This window comes from Argentina silus (assembly GCF_951799395.1).
Source record: "Argentina silus genome assembly, chromosome: 3".
Taxonomy (NCBI): domain Eukaryota; kingdom Metazoa; phylum Chordata; class Actinopteri; order Argentiniformes; family Argentinidae; genus Argentina; species Argentina silus.
This window is the reverse complement of record NC_139657.1, coordinates 20,388,806-20,409,365: the sequence shown is the minus strand read 5'-3', so window position 1 is coordinate 20,409,365 and position 20,560 is coordinate 20,388,806. Positions and strand designations below refer to the sequence as shown.

The following is a 20,560-nucleotide window of genomic DNA, read 5'->3' as shown; positions in this document are numbered from 1 at the left end:
ATAAATGCTTATGTACATAATTGTCAAGAGTTCATTAATTAAAACTATACCAATTCATGTAGCGTACTTATTCAGAAAGCGTTGATTTATGACAACAATCTTGTAATTTCTTTCACAAAGGAAACTATGTATTGATAAAGTATGTAACTGCCACTCTTATCTCCTCAACTCATCTGTACGATACACTTATACATAGATCTATTCTGTACGCACAACACACTATCTGAAACTACTGTATCTTTTCCATCTGCATCAAGGATGAACAATTACAAAGAACTGCAGCTCCCACAAAGCCCTATTGATAGCCCACTGCGCAACCTCAGTTTGCTGAATATTTGTCCCATTCCCTCCTCCCTGTTTTAATGCTAGCTAAGATGGTGGTTAGAGCGTAAACTGTCTCTACAGATACTAAGGCAAGAAAGGGGCAAAACATCTATAAAGCCTTCTGAATTATAGCGGAATAATAACCCTAACATAATTGTAAGTGTCTATTTGTACAAATCTGGACATTTCAGAGACATTAGCAATCCCCGCCCAATTTGGTGTGACTGTCCCTCTTGGATTGAAATCCCTGTATACGGACAGGGTAAGTAGCTAGCCAGCTAGCCCAAACTAATATTGTAGCTAGCTCACTGTCTGTTACTGATGTTAATGTACACATAATAGGATTTCCATGGCTGTATAGCTAGGCTACATATATTGGTACAGTTAACACATCAATCCCATCTTTTTGCATCTTTGCCCAGTTCAGTTGTGTGAAGAGAAGGGGAATGTCAATGCAATGGTTTTCTGTGTCGGGGATCTAGCTAACGTTAGCTTATAGGCCGCAAGTGGATACTGCTGCTGCGCGAATGCCGAGTAGCTTTTGAAGTTAGCGTGTTCTATGCTAATGTTACTGTGTTAGCAAGCTGTCACTTCACATTTACGCGACAGCGCCTGTCATGCACTCTTTCGGTACTCGGTAAACGCAATATTCTAAGCGTATACCTTTCCAGGTATTGTCTTATGTCAAGTACGTAATTTTGAATTGTAATCAGCTCTTGACCGGCTTTTCGGTGGGCTTGCTAGAACATCTGTCATGCCGCGAGCTAACATCAGAGAATCATTGCAAACCACTGTAGCTAGCTAGCATGCTAGCCAGCATATTACTAATATGTCAGCTGACATTTGGTGCTAATTTTTGTCAGACAGTTTAGCAACGTCGTTTGATTGTTGTACACAACGTTATTGCATATTATTTACTAGTTACGCCTAGATAGAGCCAGTGAGCTCAGCTGGCTAGCTACTTTGCCAGTGTGTCAGTGACAGTATTATCTGTGCTATTTGGAACCTACGTAGCTAGCCTAGTTAGCATTGTGGATGAGCGCGAGCTTATCCTCAATAAACCCCAGCGTACCTTGCCATCTAGATGTTTTTTTTTTTTTTTAGTGTAATGATTTGCAATGGCATATCATAATACAATTGATCAACCAATGGTTGACACGCTCCTGCTTCACCTGCCATAGAAACACAGCATCTGTTTACATTTGTGGGAGGCTATGCTTGTTTTTCCAACAAGCTGTTGCCAATTTACTTGATTAACATATATAGATGGTATTGTGGACCCTCATAACAATCACTACACATGGCTAGACATCCCATTAACAAACTGACATACATTTTAACTACCTGATGACCAAGTCCCCATGGCTAGTTGTAAGTTTTGAAGATGTGTAACAGCCATCAGTGATTACCTAAGTGATGATTTAAGGTGAAGCATTTTTGTTATTGTACAACTCATGTACTCCAAATACCACAGTAGACTTTTCTGACTGAGTATCAGCATGCCTGTTGGTTATCATACCTTCAGCTCGTGACCAGCTGTGACGCCCACCCTCGTCGTGCCATAGGATGTCCCACAGCCCTGAGATGAAGGACGACTCCATGGAGTGCCCCCTGTGCATGGAGCCGCTGGAGATTGACGACGTCAACTTCTTCCCCTGCACCTGCGGCTACCAGATCTGTCGCTTCTGCTGGCACCGCATCCGCACAGACGAGAATGGCCTCTGCCCCGCCTGCAGAAAGGTGAGGGCAGACTGAACTGACACCAGAGCAGCATAGTGCTATGGAAAATGTTGATTCTGAAGGGTGCTTTAACACGTCAGTAAAGGTGTATTGGCCGTGCATGTCCCCTACAGGTGAGAATATGCCCAGGTGAACTAACCTGTGTTTTCCCTGTGCGATGCAGCCGTACCCAGAGGACCCTGCGGTGTACAAGCCCCTGTCACAGGAGGAGATCCAGAGGATAAAGAACGAGAAGAAGCAGAAGCAGAATGAGAAGAAGCAGAAGGTGACAGAGAACCGGAAGCACTTGGCCAGTGTGAGGGTGGTGCAGAGAAACCTGGTGTTTGTGGTTGGGCTCTCTCAAAGGCTCGCTGACCCAGAGGTGAGTCCACATCAACCATATATGTTGTATTAATCGCTTCTCTTTCCTTTTGTATTTGTATTTTAGCATTGGCTGTGGGCTGGTTGTTTTTTCACTGTTATTTTGATGTTTGCTTACTATTAGGCTACGTGAATTGGTCAATAGCTTTGGCTGTGAAGATCAAAAGCATTTAGCACTTTAATAGGAAATCATTTTAACATGTGTGAAGTCTTCTGGCCCCACCCCTCTGATGTGTTCCAATCATGAAGTAGAGTTGCATAGGGCCTATTATTATTAAGTGTTTTAAGTGGTAATTTAAATTGAACTTGCTCTATATGATTTAGAATGGATTGTGTCCTAACTGGCCTCGATGCTGGTGTATCTTCACCAATGTTTGTGTCTTTGGGCTGTTGGCTCACATTTAGTAAACCTACATAAAACATTATATTTGTTTACCCCATTTTCTTTTTTGCAAATTTACAATATAAATATAATCATCTCACTCCTTGTCTCTGTCTCTCATTCAGGTCCTAAAGAGGCCAGAGTATTTTGGGAAGTTTGGGAAAATCCATAAGGTGGTTATCAACAACAGCACATCATATGCAGGTTCACAGGTAAGAAGTGGGATTCATATTGACAGGAGAGTTGCCTGTTTACCTATAATGTAAGTCATATGATTGTGACAAAGATAATACATCTAGTCAACAACTAGGTGTGTATTTCATATGACTTATTCTTTGCTTTCTGATTATATTTTTTGGGATCAACAGGGCCCTAGTGCCAGTGCCTATGTCACTTACATCCGCTCTGAAGACGCCCTAAGAGCAATACAATGTGTGAACAATGTGGTTGTTGACGGTAGAACACTCAAGGTGAGTCTTAACCCACAGTAAATGATCTCATAGTGATTGTCTCTTTTTGAAAAGAAAGCTTTCCATTGCCACATGACTTTTGTCGTAGATAAACTGAATATGCATTTCGTATATTTTCCGTCACAGGCTTCTTTAGGCACAACAAAATACTGCAGTTACTTCCTCAAAAGCATGCAATGTCCCAAACCAGACTGTATGTATCTACATGAGCTGGGGGATGAAGCAGCTAGCTTTACAAAAGAGGAGATGCAGGTAAACTCTTCATTCCCTTGTGTATGATTCTTGGTGGGTGAGTAGAGGTCACAGATATGAAGTGTAGCTGATTTATTATCAAGGTTCTTCCTTTTATTTGTACTATTCACAGATATAATTACTTAATGTCATAACATTTGTGTTCAGGCTGGGAAACACCAAGAATATGAGCAGAAATTACTCCAGGACCTCTATAAAATGAACCCCAGCTTTTTACAAACCCCGACATGTGGCGGGGAGAAGTCAAAGAGCAAATCCAACTCTACACAAAGGTACTTTTGTTCTCCCATAGCTCCTCCCTCTGTTTCTCTTCTACACAGCATCCCAGTATTCAATGATGACTTATGTTTGACTATTTCTCACCACAGACCCAACAATGGCAACAAAGACGGGTGGCCGACACTATCCGGGTATGGCAAAATGGCCAATGGGCTGTCAGAGGACCGCAAGTCCCCTCCGCTGCTAGACTGCTGTTTGGACCCAGAGGTCATGACCTCAGACGGGCTGGACGCAGACCTTGGGCCTTGCCAGGGGGCCGCCCTGTCCCCCTTCTCCTCCAACTGTGACAGTAATAGGTAATACAGTCGTACACTGGCCAAATTAGTCTAAAATGTCCCACAAAAGATGTGGGCAGAGGTATGAGCTTCTTGGTCTGATGTTAGTCTGTTTCTTTCTCCTTCTAGTCCAAGCGACAAACCTCCAGAATCAATAAGTATGGTGAATGGAGAGACTTTACAACAGGTAAAGGAACCTCTACCCATCAGCTATTATGTAAGTAAATATGCATTTGAATCTGTAGGTCTTCTAGATTCTTCCAAATGTCTCCTCTCATTCCTCTCTCCCCCTGGTACAGATGCCCACCAGTGACTCCCCCTCCCCTCCTCCGGGTCTAACTAAGCCCAGCCTGGTGGTCCCCATCAGCGTGTCAGACCTCACAGCCCGGTCGCCTTTCGAGGGCGCGGCTGCAGAGTCTCAGTCGCTTTTCTCAGACAACAGTAACTTCAGGCACCCCAACCCCATGCCCGCTGGCCTGCCCCCCTTTCCAAGCTCCCCCCGCAGCAGCTCCGACTGGCCCATGGCCCCCGAACCACAGAGCCTCTTCGCATCAGGTGGGTCTTTGCTCACAAGAGGAGCTGACTTTGATATGGATTGGTGAATTCTGTAAAAGAAACAAACTAGGCATGGAACAAAAGCAATGCAGCTGCAGCTCCACTGTGTTGGAAACTAACCAAGATTTACCCTGCTTTCTTACCCTCAGACACAATACCAGTGTCCTCCTCCACAGATTGGCAGGCAGCCTTCGGCTTCGGCTCCTCCACCAAGCAGCAGCAGGACGATGACCTGGGCTTTGACCCCTTTGACGTCACCAGGAAGGCCCTTGCCGACCTGATAGAGAAGGAACTCTCCGTGCAGGACCAGAGCCCTCTGTCCCCCGGACCCTTCCACGGGTTTGGGGGGCCGCACAATCACGGCGCCCACAGCCTGTTGCCGCCCAACGCTCCCCACCACTTCCCCAGCGGTCCCCCGCGCCTCTCCCAGCTCCACCACAGGGCCATCTACAGCTCCTTCAGCTTCCCTGGCAGCCAGAGCCACCAGAGCAGCCAGGCTGCCCGCCACCCATGGATGGGCGTCCCCACACGCAATAACCTCACACACTTGAACCACTCGGCCAATGCAGCCTCGCACAGCAACTTCCTGGACTTGAGCATGCCTCCTCAGCACAGCACAGGGCTGGGAGGGATTCCCATTTCAGGTAGAGTAGGCTCCATGGGTCCAACTTCTATGGAGTGTCAAGTCGTGTTTATAACAGATTAAAGCTATGATTAAACAATCAAGTCAGTATTACCATAACAACTTATTTTTACCAGACAACATGTCAAAACCTATGGATTGGGAAAGTGAAGGTCATTTTGCTTGTTTTGACCATGTTTATTGACCTTGCAGGAAACAAATGATTGCAATTCTGTGTTTGGCCACAAGATGGAGAAGTCCAACTTTTCAAGACACAAAAGAATTTCTTTCTTTTCTCCCTACAGAAAACAGCAGCTCTATAGACGGCTTAAATGTGAAGGAGTGGCAGGACGGCTTGAGAGCTCTCTTGCCTAACATCAACATCAACTTTGGTGGACTTCCAAACTCCTCCTCCTCTTCATCCTCCTCATCCTCCTCCAGTGTTAATCACATCGGGGGGCCTAATCACATCGGGGGGCCTAATCACATCGGGGGGCCTAATCACATCGGGGGGCCTAACCACATCGGGGGTCCTAACCACATCGGGGGTCCGGGGGGGCCAGCTGGCATCTCACACAGTCTCAGTTGGGACGGGACGACCAGTTGGATGGACCCCGCCATCATCACAGGTACAACCCTGTTCACAGGTAAAACCCAATGAAAAAATATTGTTATTGAATGATAAAGGTGTTGATGGTGTAGTCAGACAGTCCTGAGTGTGCTGAAATTTGATAATGAGGTAGCCACTCACCCAGCTCCTCTCTCTCTCCCCTCCCCCCCAGGCATCCCAGCCACTGCTGGCAACAGTTTAGACTGTCTCCAGGATGACAACCCGCCACACTGGCTCAAGTCCCTGCAGGCGCTCACAGAGATGGACGGCCCCCCCAGCACCACGCTCCCCAGCACCCCCCAGCAGCCCCTTCACAGCGGCCTCCTGGACGCACACCTCCCCCTCCACAGAGCAGGCTGGGCGCCCTACCTGCCCACTCCCACAGCCAACCCTGCCAGCCAGTTCCACTCCCCTCCCCCAGGCTTCCAGACAGCCTTCAGACCCCCAGGCCAGCCAGCCACAGAGCTGCTACAGAGCGCCGCCGTGGACCGCCACTAAAGACAGACTACAGCAACATTCACCCCCCCCCCCCCCCTCCCAAAAAAAACCCCTTCCAACGCAATACACACCAATCTGCAGATTATGAAATGATTAACTAAATAACAACACGCTTTCTTCTTTTTCTTCCTCCTTCTTTCTTTTGTCTATTCTAAAAGGCATATTTGTTTGTTTGTTTTTTTGTGGCACAAGAATTACCGGTACCCTTTGTCTGCTACCAACACACAACTCCTTAGACCCCTCTGAGCTCCAGTAGTAGGTTGAAGTGTTTGGGATCAGACATCAGGCTGCTGTGAGCTTTAGTTGGGGTCGCATATATGATCTAGAGGAGCACAGAGAGTAGGAGCAGTGTTTAAAGTGTCGACACAGAGGTAACTCCAAATGCAAAAGTTTGCCTAATGTGAGTACTTAAGTAACTAATGATTAAGTATGAAAACGTGCAAGTATGAAAGCAAAGTCATGATTACTCTGAAGAATGAAGTGAACAAGTGAATCTGCTCTTAAAGCTGTTGCCCAAAGACCCTCATCCTCCCCACTGTCACAGGAGACTGTGAAACGGTTATAACCCTTGCAGCAAAGTCCCTTATGGTTAAGGTGAGGTGGAGGTTGGGGGACTTTGCTTTCTGTAATTGCATCAAATCACAGAAATGAATGCAGAGATAGTATAGATGATATGGGGGAGTTGAGGGCACAGGCTATGCATGGGCTCCCTGTTAGGCAGGGACACAATGATCCGTCTGAGGGGTCATAAGCCCACGTTCCCTTTGGTGGAGGGGTCAGAGTGCCCCATCCTGTGGAGGGAAGATTCTGTTGAACCTCTGTATCAGAGGGTGGAGCACTGCCTAACTGGGGGGGGGGCCAGGGCTAGAACAATAAGTGTTGGGATCGATGGAACATCCTGAGCAAAGGGGCTGCTACGATACTCACAGTGCCACTGTGTGGCACCTTCCGTAGCCAACCCTTGTCAGGAGAGAGCCACCAGAAGACAACAGAAATTACGACAGGGTTGAGGGTGATACGAGGCCTTATATGAATTGATGAGAGGCGCTTGAGCGATGGGAAGGGAAATAGTGTCATAATACCTGAAAATATGCACCTGTAGAAATGCTAATTGAAATAATGTACGTAATATCAGAAACTGTACAAGTGTGTCGGGAAGGAAGGTGCTGCAAGACAACTACAAACTACTGTACTAGCAATTGGAGGAGCTCTGACTTTGGGCTTTGAGAATGACCTCCTACCACAGCCTCTTTTCTTTTGAAGTCTTAAACTCTATGAACTGTGTGCACTCTCTCACCCTCTATTTCTTTCTCACTCACACTCATTCTTTTGCTCTCTCTCACCATCTTTCTTTCTCTCACTCGCTCTCTCCCACACCATCTTTTTTTTTTTTGCTCTCTCACCCTCATTCTCTCACCCTCATTCTTTCTCTTTCTCACTTTCTCACTCTTCCCCTCTCTCTCTTTCTTCTCACTTTCTCTCCCTCTTTCTCTCCTCCTCTCCCCAATTTAACAGTATTCACCAGATAAATGAACTCATCCAGGAAAGCCAACAAAGTTGTAAAATGGGTTTTAACATGATGCTGAGAAAACAAATTGAGGAGCTTAATGGAATTAAATTGTCCTCTGCAGGTCTGGAAAAACAAACCTTAAATAAAACAGAAAACTTAGTGCTTGTGTCTGGCTCCTTTTCTCCCTGTCATAACTGCATCATGCTTCATATGATTGCTTCATCAGGTTATATGACTTTAGAAGTAATACAGGGGCTGTTAAACTGCCATGACATTTTGAAAGCCTGTGACAGAACTGTATGCCTGTGATGACAGCATATGATGTTTAATCACTACACAAAAACGTCAGCAGGTCTGACACTACAACAAGAAAGCGTTGATGAAATGTGCTGTCCAGGACTGTCATTAGGCATTTATCCACTAGGTGGCAGACAGAGTATGTCTTTACTCAGCTGAAGCACTGCAGTCCAACCCTGTATGACTGACAAGGTTACAGAGAGTAGAAAGTTGATGTCCAGGCACAGAAGGGTCTGATGTACATTGCACTTTCATCTTATCTCTCAGATTGTTTAATCACCCCCATCACTCTTTTGTTGGTATGCAGGCTCAGCACTAGTAAGTCTATCAGAAAATGTCTGTCAGTGGTGTAACAGTGTTTCTCTTTCAGTGTGTGCTATGCATCCCTCAACCTCCCGCTCTGCACCCTGCTCAAGCCAATGCAGTATTCTCTACCTGCAGCAGGAGTGTGTCCTTAAGGACCTCTAGAAGATTAAGAGGGGATACTAATCCAATGACATCACTATTGTCAATCTTTTACCATCAGAATTTCCAGTTCCCTCCATTGCCTAAAGGTGTCAATGAATGCCCTCCTGTTTACATGAATTGATTTATTTAGTCTGTGATGGAACGTTTCCTATTGCATCATGATGGAGTCCAACCTTGTCTGAATGTTACCTTTGGTCCTCGGGGTGTGACTTACACTCACCCCAGGCTGCCCTCTGGGAGGTGCCCAGGCTGGGACTGGGACTGAGGCTGGCGTGGCTGGAGCTGCCCTCCGAGCCCAGCCCCCAGCACAGTCAGGTGCTGAGGAGGCACTAACAGAGGAAGGTGAGTGTGTGAATAATGCAGACAGGCAGCAGATTCTGGGGCAGTGACAATGAGTCAGCAACACAGAGGGGGAGGCTCTGCTACTGCTGAGAATGTTCCCGGACCAACACACACTCCCCCAGTGTAAGCTCGTGCACACACACACACACACCAAACACTCATAGACGCAGCTAAAGTGATCTTGCACAATTTATGTCTGATATGTGTTTAGGAATTATGAAGTCTCCAGGCAGGGAAGGTTTCTTTCAAACAAGTAAATTACCTGTAGGTCAGCTGTAATGGAAAAGAGAAAATATAGGACACATGAGGAGAAATGTAAGCAATCCAATGTCTGTTCCCAATTGCACGTGCTTGAGTGTGTGAGCCAGTCAGATTCCTTTGGTTAGCATTTGTATTTGGCAGGGAATGAGCCAAATCTTAGGCTTTGTCGTTAAGTGCTCTGTGACAAATATTTTGGTAAAGTGCTTAACAAATCACCGATGATTGATTCTCCTATTGATTTTGTTACTTTGCTGACATTGCGTATTCATGCTAGTTACTGTATTGCTGCTTGCTGTTTGAATCAGGACAAAGGAGTGTGGATGATAAAGCATGCTACGGTAATATCAGTGCATAGTGATAAATCACACCCAGTAGTAGTGTTGTTATTGTAACCATTGTCTGAGGAGAAAGGTCCACTTTTTGCTGCAGCAGAGGGCTCCTGCTCTGGGAGTTGAGTAGCAGTCACTTAAAATGCTGAAATCCTGCTTTCCTCGAGGACTGCAGAATCTGGAGGGTAGCGTAGCTGCAGTGCCTTATGACCTCGCCGTCCTTGAATGCTCTGAACAGTGGCAGGGGGCTCCATAATCCATCTCAGAGTCTTATGATGGCTCGAATATAATTACCTGGCCTGGGAAACCTGTTGGGACAGCTCTCAGCAAAAAGCACTCTCTCCATTTGTCAACATCTGACAGGCTCTATAGCAGTGGAGACATTGGTCCTCTGTTACTGTACAGCTCACAATTCATCCATGGAGAGGTTTTACCATAAATTCTAGTTACAGTCCGGTTAATGCAGCCAGGGAGAACTGGCAAGCCCTCTCATCACAGCACAATATGTAATTGGTGTATATACTGTTGGTCTGTATGTGACTCATCATGAAAGGCAGCTTGTGTATGGATTTTTTAACCCATGCTATTCTCTGCTGTGCCTTGTAGTTCCTGGTCATGAAATGATATCAGAGAATAGCTGTAGCTGCATGTGCTCTGCTCTCCTGGGGTTAAACTTTGCTATACTGTAAATATGAATCACACTAACCTTGGGGTAACCATTACGTCCCTAATATCACTATGGAGCTTATATGATACACACTTTTTGTTCCATAAGACAATAGTAGTATTCCTTGTAAGGTCAAGACCAAGGTCTCTCGAAATTGTCCTCAATGTAGAAGTCTTCCACAGAAGTATGTGAGGCGATACAAAATCAATAGAGCAGCACAGAGCAGAAGAACTTAGATGAATGACTTTCGCACTGTGGGCAAGACAGCAAGCTGAGCTGATGGGACATACATGTGATCTATGGGTGTGAGAGATGAGCTGGAGATGGATACATGGGGGAAAAACTTAGTCCTGGGACTGGATCTATTGCATTTACAGGATTATTGCTTTTTCTCCAGTGAATTATCCAACGTACTTATACTGTACCACCAAGCACTGGACTGTTTAGTTGCTTTGACTAATATCTGAGGTTGTTGTACGGTATGTTTGCACATCTTTCTACAGACAGTAGCCTATGCTAATACACACGTGTACATCAGCATTCCATTCGGCCACTCAGTGTTGTCCTGTGGGGTATCCTATGGGCAAGCTCCTTGAATGCTGTGCGGTAATGTTGTAATCTAACCGTGAAAGTCATAAAGCACGGTGGGATGATACAAACTTTCAGCCTTTTTCTCCCCAGATAAGCACGCTGACACTGCATGCTAGACAGGGGGACTGTAAGCTGAGATCTGCTTCCTGTATATCACAAGGACACATCTAGACTGCTGCACTGCAATGATCCAGCTTTGAACAAGCAGGAAGGTGGACAAGTGGAATGGCGGGACATTTAGATGGATGGATATATTTTAATAGAATAACTTTATTTTTCCCAGGGGAAACTTTGAGTGTGGTAATCGGTTTGACAGTATAATACAATAAATACTGTACATAAACATCTAAAAACACATGACATATACAGATACCGTTTTGTTCAGGATGGGTGAATGAATTAATGTGTAAATGGATGAAGTGGTAGTTCAGTATGAGTACTATACAAATCCGTCCCTCATCTTACTTGTATTTTCCTCCTGTTCTGCATATCTGGTTCCTATTGTCTTTGCTGTATCACTGCAGTGATGTAGGGCTGTCAGTGGCCAGAGGTAAAGAGGTACATTTAACTGGCCTGAGTTTCACAAAGACCATTTGTGGACTTCCACAAGGACGAGGAAATTATGGACGTGTCCTTAATTATTAAACAAGTGTGTCAGCAGCCTGCTCTGATGGAGGTAATGCAAAAAGGAAGTGGGCCAGAGAGTGGGGAGGCTGGAGGGCCTATAGAGCTGAGGGGTGGGGCTGGGTGAGTAGGGCCATGGGAAGGTGCAGTATCACTGTCAAAGCTGATTTGTACATTGTTAACAAGCAAAGACTTGATGGGATAGTTAGAGGTGTGAAGAGGGGTAAGCATATATGGAAATGCTCTGTAAACATTTTAGAATGCATAAATAAAGCATGAGAAAATCTGGGTCCATGTCTATGCACTTTACCAGAAATACACTCAAATGGTCCATGAGAAACTTTTTGGATGATGCCAACAGGAATGGCATGGCATTTTTGTCTAAATGGGATATGGGGTGAGTGTCTGTCTTTACGGAAATCGATCTGGAATATCAAGTGAGCCAGAGGCCTGACTCAGGGTAAAGTGTAGTCCCTTGTGTGTGTGTTTGTGTGCCATGAGCTTCCATTTGTTTTTCTGTGGTTATCAGCACTCACTCTTCTCTGAAAGAGATTTGAATGACAGTTGTTAGATGACTGCTCATACAAGGCAACATGTTAAATCAGTTGAGGGAGGAGGCAGGAGAGATGGACACAAGGGCTGACTGTTGTACCACTGACCGACAGTCCCTCAATTACTGCAGCAGATGGAGGAGGGGTTACTGAGACAGTGGCTACCACCACAGTTTCAATTAAAAGTTCCCCTTGCATAGGAAGACAGCTGGAGACATGTGGTGGGACGTAAAGTACACAACAGCCACTGACTATAACTATAAGTGTGACTATAAGGCTATAAGTGTGCAAATACAAGTGCGATAAACATGTCTAGTGTAACTGTAATACAATTACTATGAAAAGATCCCCATGAAAACATCCTGGCACACTCTGCACTGTCTTGGTTATGCAATCAGACACACAAACACACATGGACACCATGTTGGTGGCTGTGTGTGTGTGTGTGTGTGTGTGTGTGTGTGTGTGTGTGTGTGTGTGTGTGTGTGTGTGTGTGTGTGTGAGACAAGAGACAAGGCTAAGGCAGTGTAGCAGAGGGCTACTGTGTTGTGTGCTACAGTAGAGCTGTGGTGCCGGTCACAGTGCTTTAGAGGGAAGAACAGTGGGACCGGTGCCAGCTCACCCCACCCCTGCTGCTGCTGCTGCCTGCAGAGTGAGAAGTGCTGCATTTCCTGAGGGCAATGCAGAGGACGAGGGAGAGGAGCAGGATCTCACAGCTATAAGGGTCGCAGTATCCCAAACACCAGGGCAGGGAGGGAGACAGAACGAGTGAAAGGGACAGGTAGAGAGACAATGATGAAGAGAGAAAGAGATAGATAAGCTGCATCAATTACCATGATGCCTCTGCTGTCCAATGTCCTCTACAGCCCAGAGCTAGCAACAAAGCTTGGCTTGCAGCATTAGGGGACAGTGTGGGAATGAATCAGTTGTATTTCCCTAAAACTGCAGCCACATGCTCAAATGGTCAGTTTTGGAGTCTTGATTATTCTAGTGGACAGCTGAGAGTGTTGTTATTTAGTTTCATATATTATGTGCAAAATGTATTCTTATCAAGGTAATCAGGTATAGCTTGTATAGCAATAAGGAACTTTTTATTTGATGATTTCTTAATTGTAGTAATGGCAGAAGAGGCATTGTAACTTTTTTGGCCCAGGAAGAGAGCAATGACACATGAAGTAAGTTTAAGACAAGAAAGTGCCTCTCCTGAGGGAGGGGATTAGTGTAAGGGACACCTCTAAGTTGCAGCTGGCTAACATTGTTAATGGCTTCGGAGGGTTTAGCACAAGATAGCTGGAGTTCAGAGCAAGCGAGCTCAATTCCTGCTGCTCCAACTCACTATTCCATTCCCAATGACACCCACACAATACTACTGCTCTAACAGGAGAGGTTGGTGTGCTATGTGCTCGATATGTTAACAGCCACAAGATCAGTAGGGACTGGTTGTATTAAGAAATCGTTACCAAATAGAATCGTTTTGGCACCTCATTGTATTGCTGAACTAGCCTGACAATGCATCTCGTGCACTAAAGCATATAACTGCAGAATCTTACTTTTATTTGTATACATGAACGGCTTCAGATGATTAATCAAGCCATATGTTATGTGATATGTGAATGGGCTGGGCAGGGAGTGGAGCAGTGACAAGACAGACATTTGTTAATCAATAAGTGATCACATGTTTATAACACTGCTAAATACTCTGATCTGCCCTCAATGTGATGTGTCAGTGATATTGCAAACTCTTTTGTGTGTCAATACTGAGCCATCACGGTTGGATAGAAGCCCAATCTGAAACTTTAACCTCTAAATGTTCACAAGTAGACTACACAAACAACAACTACAAGCACCCAGACCCCTCCTCATGAGTACAAATGAAAAAAAGACAATCCGATCCTTAAAAATTTATTGAAGTTGATGTACGACAAAATCATAAGTGATATAAGAAAATAAATACCCTTGCATAGATCACAGACCATGCCTTTGTCAACAGCTGACAAACTGAACAATTTGTAGCATAATCCTTGTAAACATAACATGAAAATGACAAACAAAAAGAACACATTTGCAATGTTCAGTAGGCAAATGGATTAATAAAAGAGCAACAGTCCTTTGTGTCTCTGAGCTGATCTCAGTTGAACCAGATTCTCTAATAATGCACTTGGTCACATTCCTAGGTGCATGTCAGACAGGAAGACAAACTCATAAACGTCACATACCTACCAATACATTGCTGCGATAAACAGGATCATGTCATCATAAGTCACTTTTCGTCACCATTTTTAAGTAAAGTGAGGTTTGTAGTATGATGTTACAATATCAAAATATCTGATTCAGTACATGTGCTGCCATTATCAAGCACAAAATCAGTATTTCTGAATTGCAAACTTTTGCCAAGATTGTTAGCAAACAAGAATGTCTCTCAATAGAAAAAAGGAAATAAATCATAACAAAGGAGGGTACTTGATATAGAAGCCTTTGGTGCAGATGAAAGCAAGGGTTTTTTCAATGATGCAACCGTAATATAGTTGATCCACAGTTTGGAAAGGCTAAGCTCATGCAGTCTTCCATTGACCATGCAGTTTTGCGATCAGTAGGTTGCTGTAGAGATATGCATCTATACATTATCAGTAGGTTTAGTGATGGAATTTTGGAAAATCTCCTAAATGGTGTTTGTATGAACTTTCAGTTTCTTTAAAATAAAATAGACAAGCCATACATCTTGATGCTAATACAGTTTTAGTCCATATCATTCCAAGTACAGTAACTGATAATAGTACTTTTGTTTAATCATCATGGCTTGCCAAAGGAACACATTGAGTCTTTGATAGTTCAGTATATGGCATGTTCTTCCTAAAAACAATCAATCTTAGTATAGTGCCACAGTAAAGAAAATAAGACACACAATGAAAACATATATTCATCATTGGTTTTGACAATTGCAATATATAGTTGCTATACTCTATTTTACTGTAGCTAAAATGGCATATGTTCTTACTACGTTTAGATAGAATCGTTTACTGATAGATTATTTTAGTGTTAATGTTGTCTCTGAATGTTTTTTAAAGACCTTCTCACTCATGTCTTTGTTTTGAGAAACATAATCTCTGAAAACATAAAAAAAATAAAAATAAATGCTAATACATGTAAAACAAATATAGGCACCTTCTCTGACTCTCCTTCACATTTCATACTACACACACAGCCATTCAATCCAGTGGGTTGACGCTTGCATTTTGTAAGTGCATTACAGGCTATTCCGTTGGGACTGTGCTATTGGTTGCTTTGCCCCTTTATCAACGCTGTTTCCTAAGTGGAAAACGACTCCAGGTAAACCTGTGAGGTTGATGTGGGTGGCCACTATACAGTACCTATATTTGTCTTCTTCATAGGTTTCCTCGGTTTAATGTAAGGACAAATGTTGACTTCTATCTTTGACCCCACTGACCATAACAAAATCAAACAATAAACAAGGTCTCAGGTTAGAACACATACAGCCCTGTGGTAAATGTCTGTCAACAGATCGCCTTTTCCACATCTTTTAAAATAGATTCACTTCCTATTTTACAAAAGTATCTATGAAACAGGTAATTCTATTGCTATAAGAATGCATTGTTTTGTAGAATAATTGAATGCATAGCACCATACATAGAATGCCCTCACAGCAAGAGCAGCTCCTGCACTGGTAACACAAGGGGTTTCATACAGTATGTGTTCCCTAAACCTTACTTTGACCTGTCTCATCAGGGGGATTTGGTGGAACAGGACAAGTCTTGTCTGACAGCTTGGGATTAGTTGTCTAACCACTCGTCAGGGCTACAAGACAGACACACATGGCAAAGGCTAAGCAAACATATAATTTACCTGATTATTAGCTACCTATTATAGAAGATGCACTTTTCTTTCAGTATAATCACTCTGTATTCATTGTATTGGCGGTATTCTTTGTGTCTGTTCTTAGACTTGATGACATTCTTGGTTGGCATTCCCTGGTTGAAAATCCTTGACACAGCTTTTTTGCACTCATATGTCACTGACATCCAGGAAGGCTCACACATTGACACCTGGTCTGTGGCAGACCTAAGTCTCCAGCAATACAGTACAAAGATCATTACCAAATAAAAAGCACATAGCCGATAATCTAACCCAAAACAACTAGCAACTAGATTCACAGAATCAAAAAGGCCTCATTCCCAAACACTGCACATTTGCTTGCTTTTCTAGGTATTGTTTGTTGGCTCAGTCGGTGGTGGCTCTCTGCTAATCCACTAAGGGTAGCCTTAGCCCAAACTGAAACAAATGGTTCACTGAGACATATAAGTAGCACTGCATTTGAAGGCTATACACAAGGGCCTGGCAAAAAGTAAGACAAAATGAAACATGGTACAGTACTTTTTATCCAAATGACATACAGTCATGAGGATCATTGTGTTCATTATTGAGCACAGATGATAAGCAATGTTTAGGCTATATGTGCTGTCATACAGTCTGTCTCACGTGTACCCCCTAAACTTAATTATAACAAACCTCTCTATAAGTGACACCATCTGCATTCGCCCCCCAATCATTTTGTCAATTGAACTATTTCAGCCATTGTGTTGCTGAACAACTATACACTATTCAGAATGTAGGCATTGCTGAGAAATGAAAGGCTAACTGACAAAATACAAGTAGCTGCAGCAAATGGAACTTGCAATAATATCTGTAGTATCTAATCTGTTTATAATGCCCAGATTGAAATTCCAATATGACGTAGATGTGACCCACCCTTCTTTAACAGATAAACATATCAAATAGCAAGACACACTGTTCAGGCATTCACAAACATCTTTTTTCAGGGTTCTCCCTGTGTTACCTCTCAAAAACTGTCATACAAAAGAGTCAAAACCATTAGTCCTATCTTTTTGGAGAAAAAGATGCTCTACTCTAGAGAAATGCATGTTTTTTGATTGTGCGTAGCTTTGAAGGAAAGGGGTTAGGGTTAAGGGTGGTTGGTACAGTATTTGCTAAGTGCTTCTATAAAGGCTACATTTTGGGGTCAATCTATGAGTTCAATATCAGATGACCACAGTTTACACCTACAGTAAGAGGCTATTTTGCATGTGGAAGAAGGAGCTCTGCATTGAAGTAGCTTGCAGCTCTGCAGTGAGTTCTGCAGTGACCTCACTGAGGTAGACATATTTAAAAAAGACTTATGGCACATAAATCAATATCACAACTCAAAGCAACCTAAAAGAAATGGATATTCCCTTTTGATTTGGAGTGGTGGAGAAGCAAAAGTACTCTACGGTGTTCCAGTAGGGCACATTAAGTGCATGACAACATGAAGGTTAAGTTGTGCGTGACAACCATGGGTCATGTTGGTGTAGCCCGCAGTTTTGACTAAACATTCAATCATCATAATAATCATCATTATCATCCTCATCAACAACAATAACAGCATAATAGTGCGAAAACAGGATCTGCACCAGAACTGCTCAACTTCATGAATTCTGTTGTACACAGAGGCACTTTCACTGATCCTGTTTGTGAGAGGGGTAAAGGCACTAGCAACTAATGTAAAAAATAATTATTTGCCATATCTAACATACTTTCTGTGAATTAGGTTGTTTTGATGGTTTGAAAAACAACATGTCCTAAATTTAGAGGTGAAATGGAAGCATGACTCATAAGATGTTAACTTTTCTTGTTCAAAGAAGGTCCATGCACTGCACTATTGAAGTAATACTGTAACTGGTGCTTATTATGAGTATATGCATTTTGATAATATTTCTTCAGCTTCTTCTACTTTTTAAATTAGAAAGTTTGCATCCCCGAGATGGGTTTGAATATATTTTGTCACATTTCAGAAACGTCCAGGATTTAAGTTCCCTAGTTTCCCTGACAGTAGGACACGTCAAAGTGCCTGAATTGCAACAAGCTGTATATTGATGTCATGCATTAAATATACTAGGATACATAGTACCTTAGTCGATAGGCCATAATGCAGGTTACTTTTATCATGCTATGATCTCATTTATTTACTGTTCCCTTAAGATTTAACATTCAGTCCCTAGATACGTCTAAATGATTTGCATTTCAAATTAAAACTAACCAGTGCACTCTCTGTGAATACCAATGATAAGGGGGAGAATGGAGGCAGGGGTCCAAAAGAACATCTTTACCATTATATGAGGTAATGTCTCACGCATGCCAATATCAAAATGGGGAGTCTCTAAACATGCTCATGTGAAGCTCTTTTTTTGTTTCATTGTGCTGTCTTGCATCTAAAGGGCATGGCATTGAATCACTTGGTGATATCATAATTACAGCATCTGCTGGAAAATAGCAGCATTGCGGATGTCCGTGAGGCGAGTATATCACCTCTTTTAACATCCAACCATGAGATCAGTCTTTTTCCTATAAGGTGCTTTGCTGGATATCCTGCGTAGAGGGGGTCGCCAATCTTCCAGGCGTAGCCTGCTGTACGCCGACCACTGATCTGCAGATGCTTGCGTGTCTCTGCAGAGTATTCTGATGCATTTTCCTTGATGCATTGTGCAACTTGCTGAAATGTAATCTGTAATCCATGCATAACGTTTTAATTATCACGCCTTCGTCTGATACAACAGTCCTCGTGAGTGCTGTTAGTTTTCCAGGGCGCGCGCGTGTGCTTGTTAAATAGAAGTTGATGTTTTGTTTTTTTGTTTTTCAATACGTATTTGAAGGATCATTTTAATCAATTAATTACTCTATCTACCTTTCATATACTCTAACAGCTTTTTTTTCTTTTTTTCTTCCTTTCAGTTGCTGCATGGTTGTCATGATGCTAGAGCGCTTTGGGGAGGTAAATGAAGCATTCAAAACTGATGGTCTACTCAACAAGTGAGGGCATCATAAGTCCAACGATTCCTAATTCGTTTCTACACATCTGTAAGCAGCTTGCTTTTATTTACACAGTTTTGGTTGGCTATAGTGCAATTGCCAGTTCTGAGATTTGCCTCCCTAAAATTGTCGATGCTATTATTTATGTCTCCATCAATCTCCATGTACTCTGACTTGCTGACCGTTGATGAGCTACGGCGGCTAGAGTTGGTTTCAGATATGTTTGGATTACTAACGTTTAAGAGTTGGGCTTGCTCCTCTCCCTCGGTTTCCCTATGGTAGAAGTAGTTGAAGTTGGACACAATAACAGGCACTGGGAGCGCAATTGTCAACACTCCAGCGATGGCGCACAGGGACCCCACAATCTTGCCCCCTATGGTGACTGGGACCATATCCCCATAGCCCACAGTTGTCATAGATACTACAGCCCACCAGAAAGCGTCCGGGATGCTGCCAAAATAGGACTCTTTCTCCTCGGCCTCGGCAAAGTACACAGCGCTTGAGAAGAGAATGACTCCGATGAACAGAAAGAAGATCAGCAATCCAAGCTCTCGCATACTGGCCTTGAGGGTCTGCCCCAAAATCTGCAATCCCTTCGAGTGTCGTGACAGCTTGAAGATTCTGAAAACTCTGACCAGACGGATCACTCTGAGGATGGCCAGAGATGTTGCCTGTTCCCCCTTCCCCTCCTTGTGGTCTGCAGGGTCGTCAGCTAGCTCCGTGCCCAGTGTGATGAAGTAAGGAATGATGGCCACTATATCGATAGTGTTCATCATGTTCTTGAAGAAGGCCGCCTTACTAGGACACGCAAAAAACCGCACTATCAACTCAAACGAGAACCAGATGATGCAGAGCGTCTCGATAATGAAGAAGGGGTCTTTCAGGATGTTGGGTTTGTAGTAAAAGGTAATGTTCCCTACAGTCTGTATCCGACCCGTAGTGTCCTGCTTCAGTTCTGGTAAAGTCTCTAAGCAAAATATGACTATGGAAATCAGAATGACCATCACAGATACTATAGCAATCCCTCTTGCAGGGCCCGAGCTTTCAGGATGCTCAAAGAGCAGCCAAATTTGGCGCTGGAACTCCTTCTCAGGCAAAGGGCGTTCTTCCTCTCTGATGAACCCCTCATCCTCGCGGAATCTCTCCATGGCATCCACCCCCAGCTCATAAAACTTGATCTCTTCCGAAAACATATCCAACGGGACGTTCACCGGCCTCCTTAGTCTGCCCCCGGATTGGTAATAGTATAGAATAGCGTCAAAACTAGGACGGTTTCTGTCAAAGAAATATTCATTTCTCAGAGGATCAAAGTACCGCATCCTCTTCTTGGGGTTGCCTAACAATGTCTCGGGGAATTGGGAGAGAGTTTTTAGCTGCGTCTCGAACCGAAGCCCCGCTATATTTATGACCACCCTTTCGCAGCATTCGTGGTCGTCGTGGTCGGGGGGGTACGCGTCCTGCGGGTGCCCCGGCACAGCCGAGGTCTCATCCATGTTATCTCCTGCCACTACGGTCATCTTGTAGGTCGAATTTGGAGCTCTGCAGGAGTTGTGGAATCCCGCTTAATCTGCAGGCATTCAGTTTAAAATAAAATGTCCACTGCTTCCCTCCCCCTATTTGTTGTCTTGGTCCCCAGATAGGGGGTAGTTTTCTCTGCCTCAGTGCGGTTCCACTGCGGTTCTCGCTGACTCG

At 43.8% G+C, this 20,560-nt stretch overlaps 2 protein-coding genes across 7 annotated transcripts; one reads left to right on the top strand and one right to left on the bottom strand.

The window, feature by feature from the left end:
- Positions 1 to 364: 364 nt before the first annotated feature.
- Positions 365 to 8,036, top strand: cnot4a (CCR4-NOT transcription complex, subunit 4a). Of its 6 annotated transcripts, none has more exons than XM_083666283.1 (13): positions 365 to 480; positions 1,890 to 2,064; positions 2,228 to 2,425; positions 2,932 to 3,018; positions 3,175 to 3,276; positions 3,403 to 3,528; positions 3,676 to 3,800; positions 3,897 to 4,103; positions 4,212 to 4,299; positions 4,382 to 4,637; positions 4,787 to 5,281; positions 5,565 to 5,906; positions 6,042 to 8,036. In XM_083666283.1, the coding sequence occupies exons 2-13, from the start codon at positions 1,891 to 1,893 to the stop codon at positions 6,365 to 6,367; spliced, it is 2,526 nt and encodes an 841-aa protein (XP_083522409.1). In that variant the 5' UTR covers positions 365 to 480; position 1,890; the 3' UTR covers positions 6,368 to 8,036. The 6 variants fall into 6 exon arrangements, with proteins under 6 accessions (XP_083522409.1, XP_083522408.1, XP_083522412.1 ...); XM_083666282.1 differs by having other exon boundaries at positions 376 to 480; positions 1,850 to 2,064; XM_083666286.1 differs by having other exon boundaries at positions 376 to 586; positions 1,850 to 2,064; positions 4,212 to 4,269; positions 5,565 to 5,888.
- Positions 8,037 to 18,906: 10,870 nt separating this feature from the next.
- On the bottom strand, positions 18,907 to 20,385 carry kcna1a (potassium voltage-gated channel, shaker-related subfamily, member 1a; the record flags this gene model as incomplete). Its single annotated transcript, XM_083666790.1, has 1 exon — positions 18,907 to 20,385. One exon carries the CDS (start codon positions 20,383 to 20,385, stop codon positions 18,907 to 18,909), a length of 1,479 nt encoding a protein of 492 aa, XP_083522916.1.
- Between the last annotated feature and the right edge of the window lie 175 nt (positions 20,386 to 20,560).

Coding starts and splice junctions, on each gene's coding strand:
- cnot4a (XM_083666283.1), top strand. CDS start 1,891: ATGTCCCACAGCCCTGAGATGAAGGACGACTCCATGGAGTGCCCCCTG. Junction 3,277..3,402: donor TTGACGGTAGAACACTCAAG/GTGAGTCTTAAC, acceptor TTTCCGTCACAG/GCTTCTTTAGGCACAACAAA. Junction 5,282..5,564: donor GGGAGGGATTCCCATTTCAG/GTAGAGTAGGCT, acceptor TTCTCCCTACAG/AAAACAGCAGCTCTATAGAC.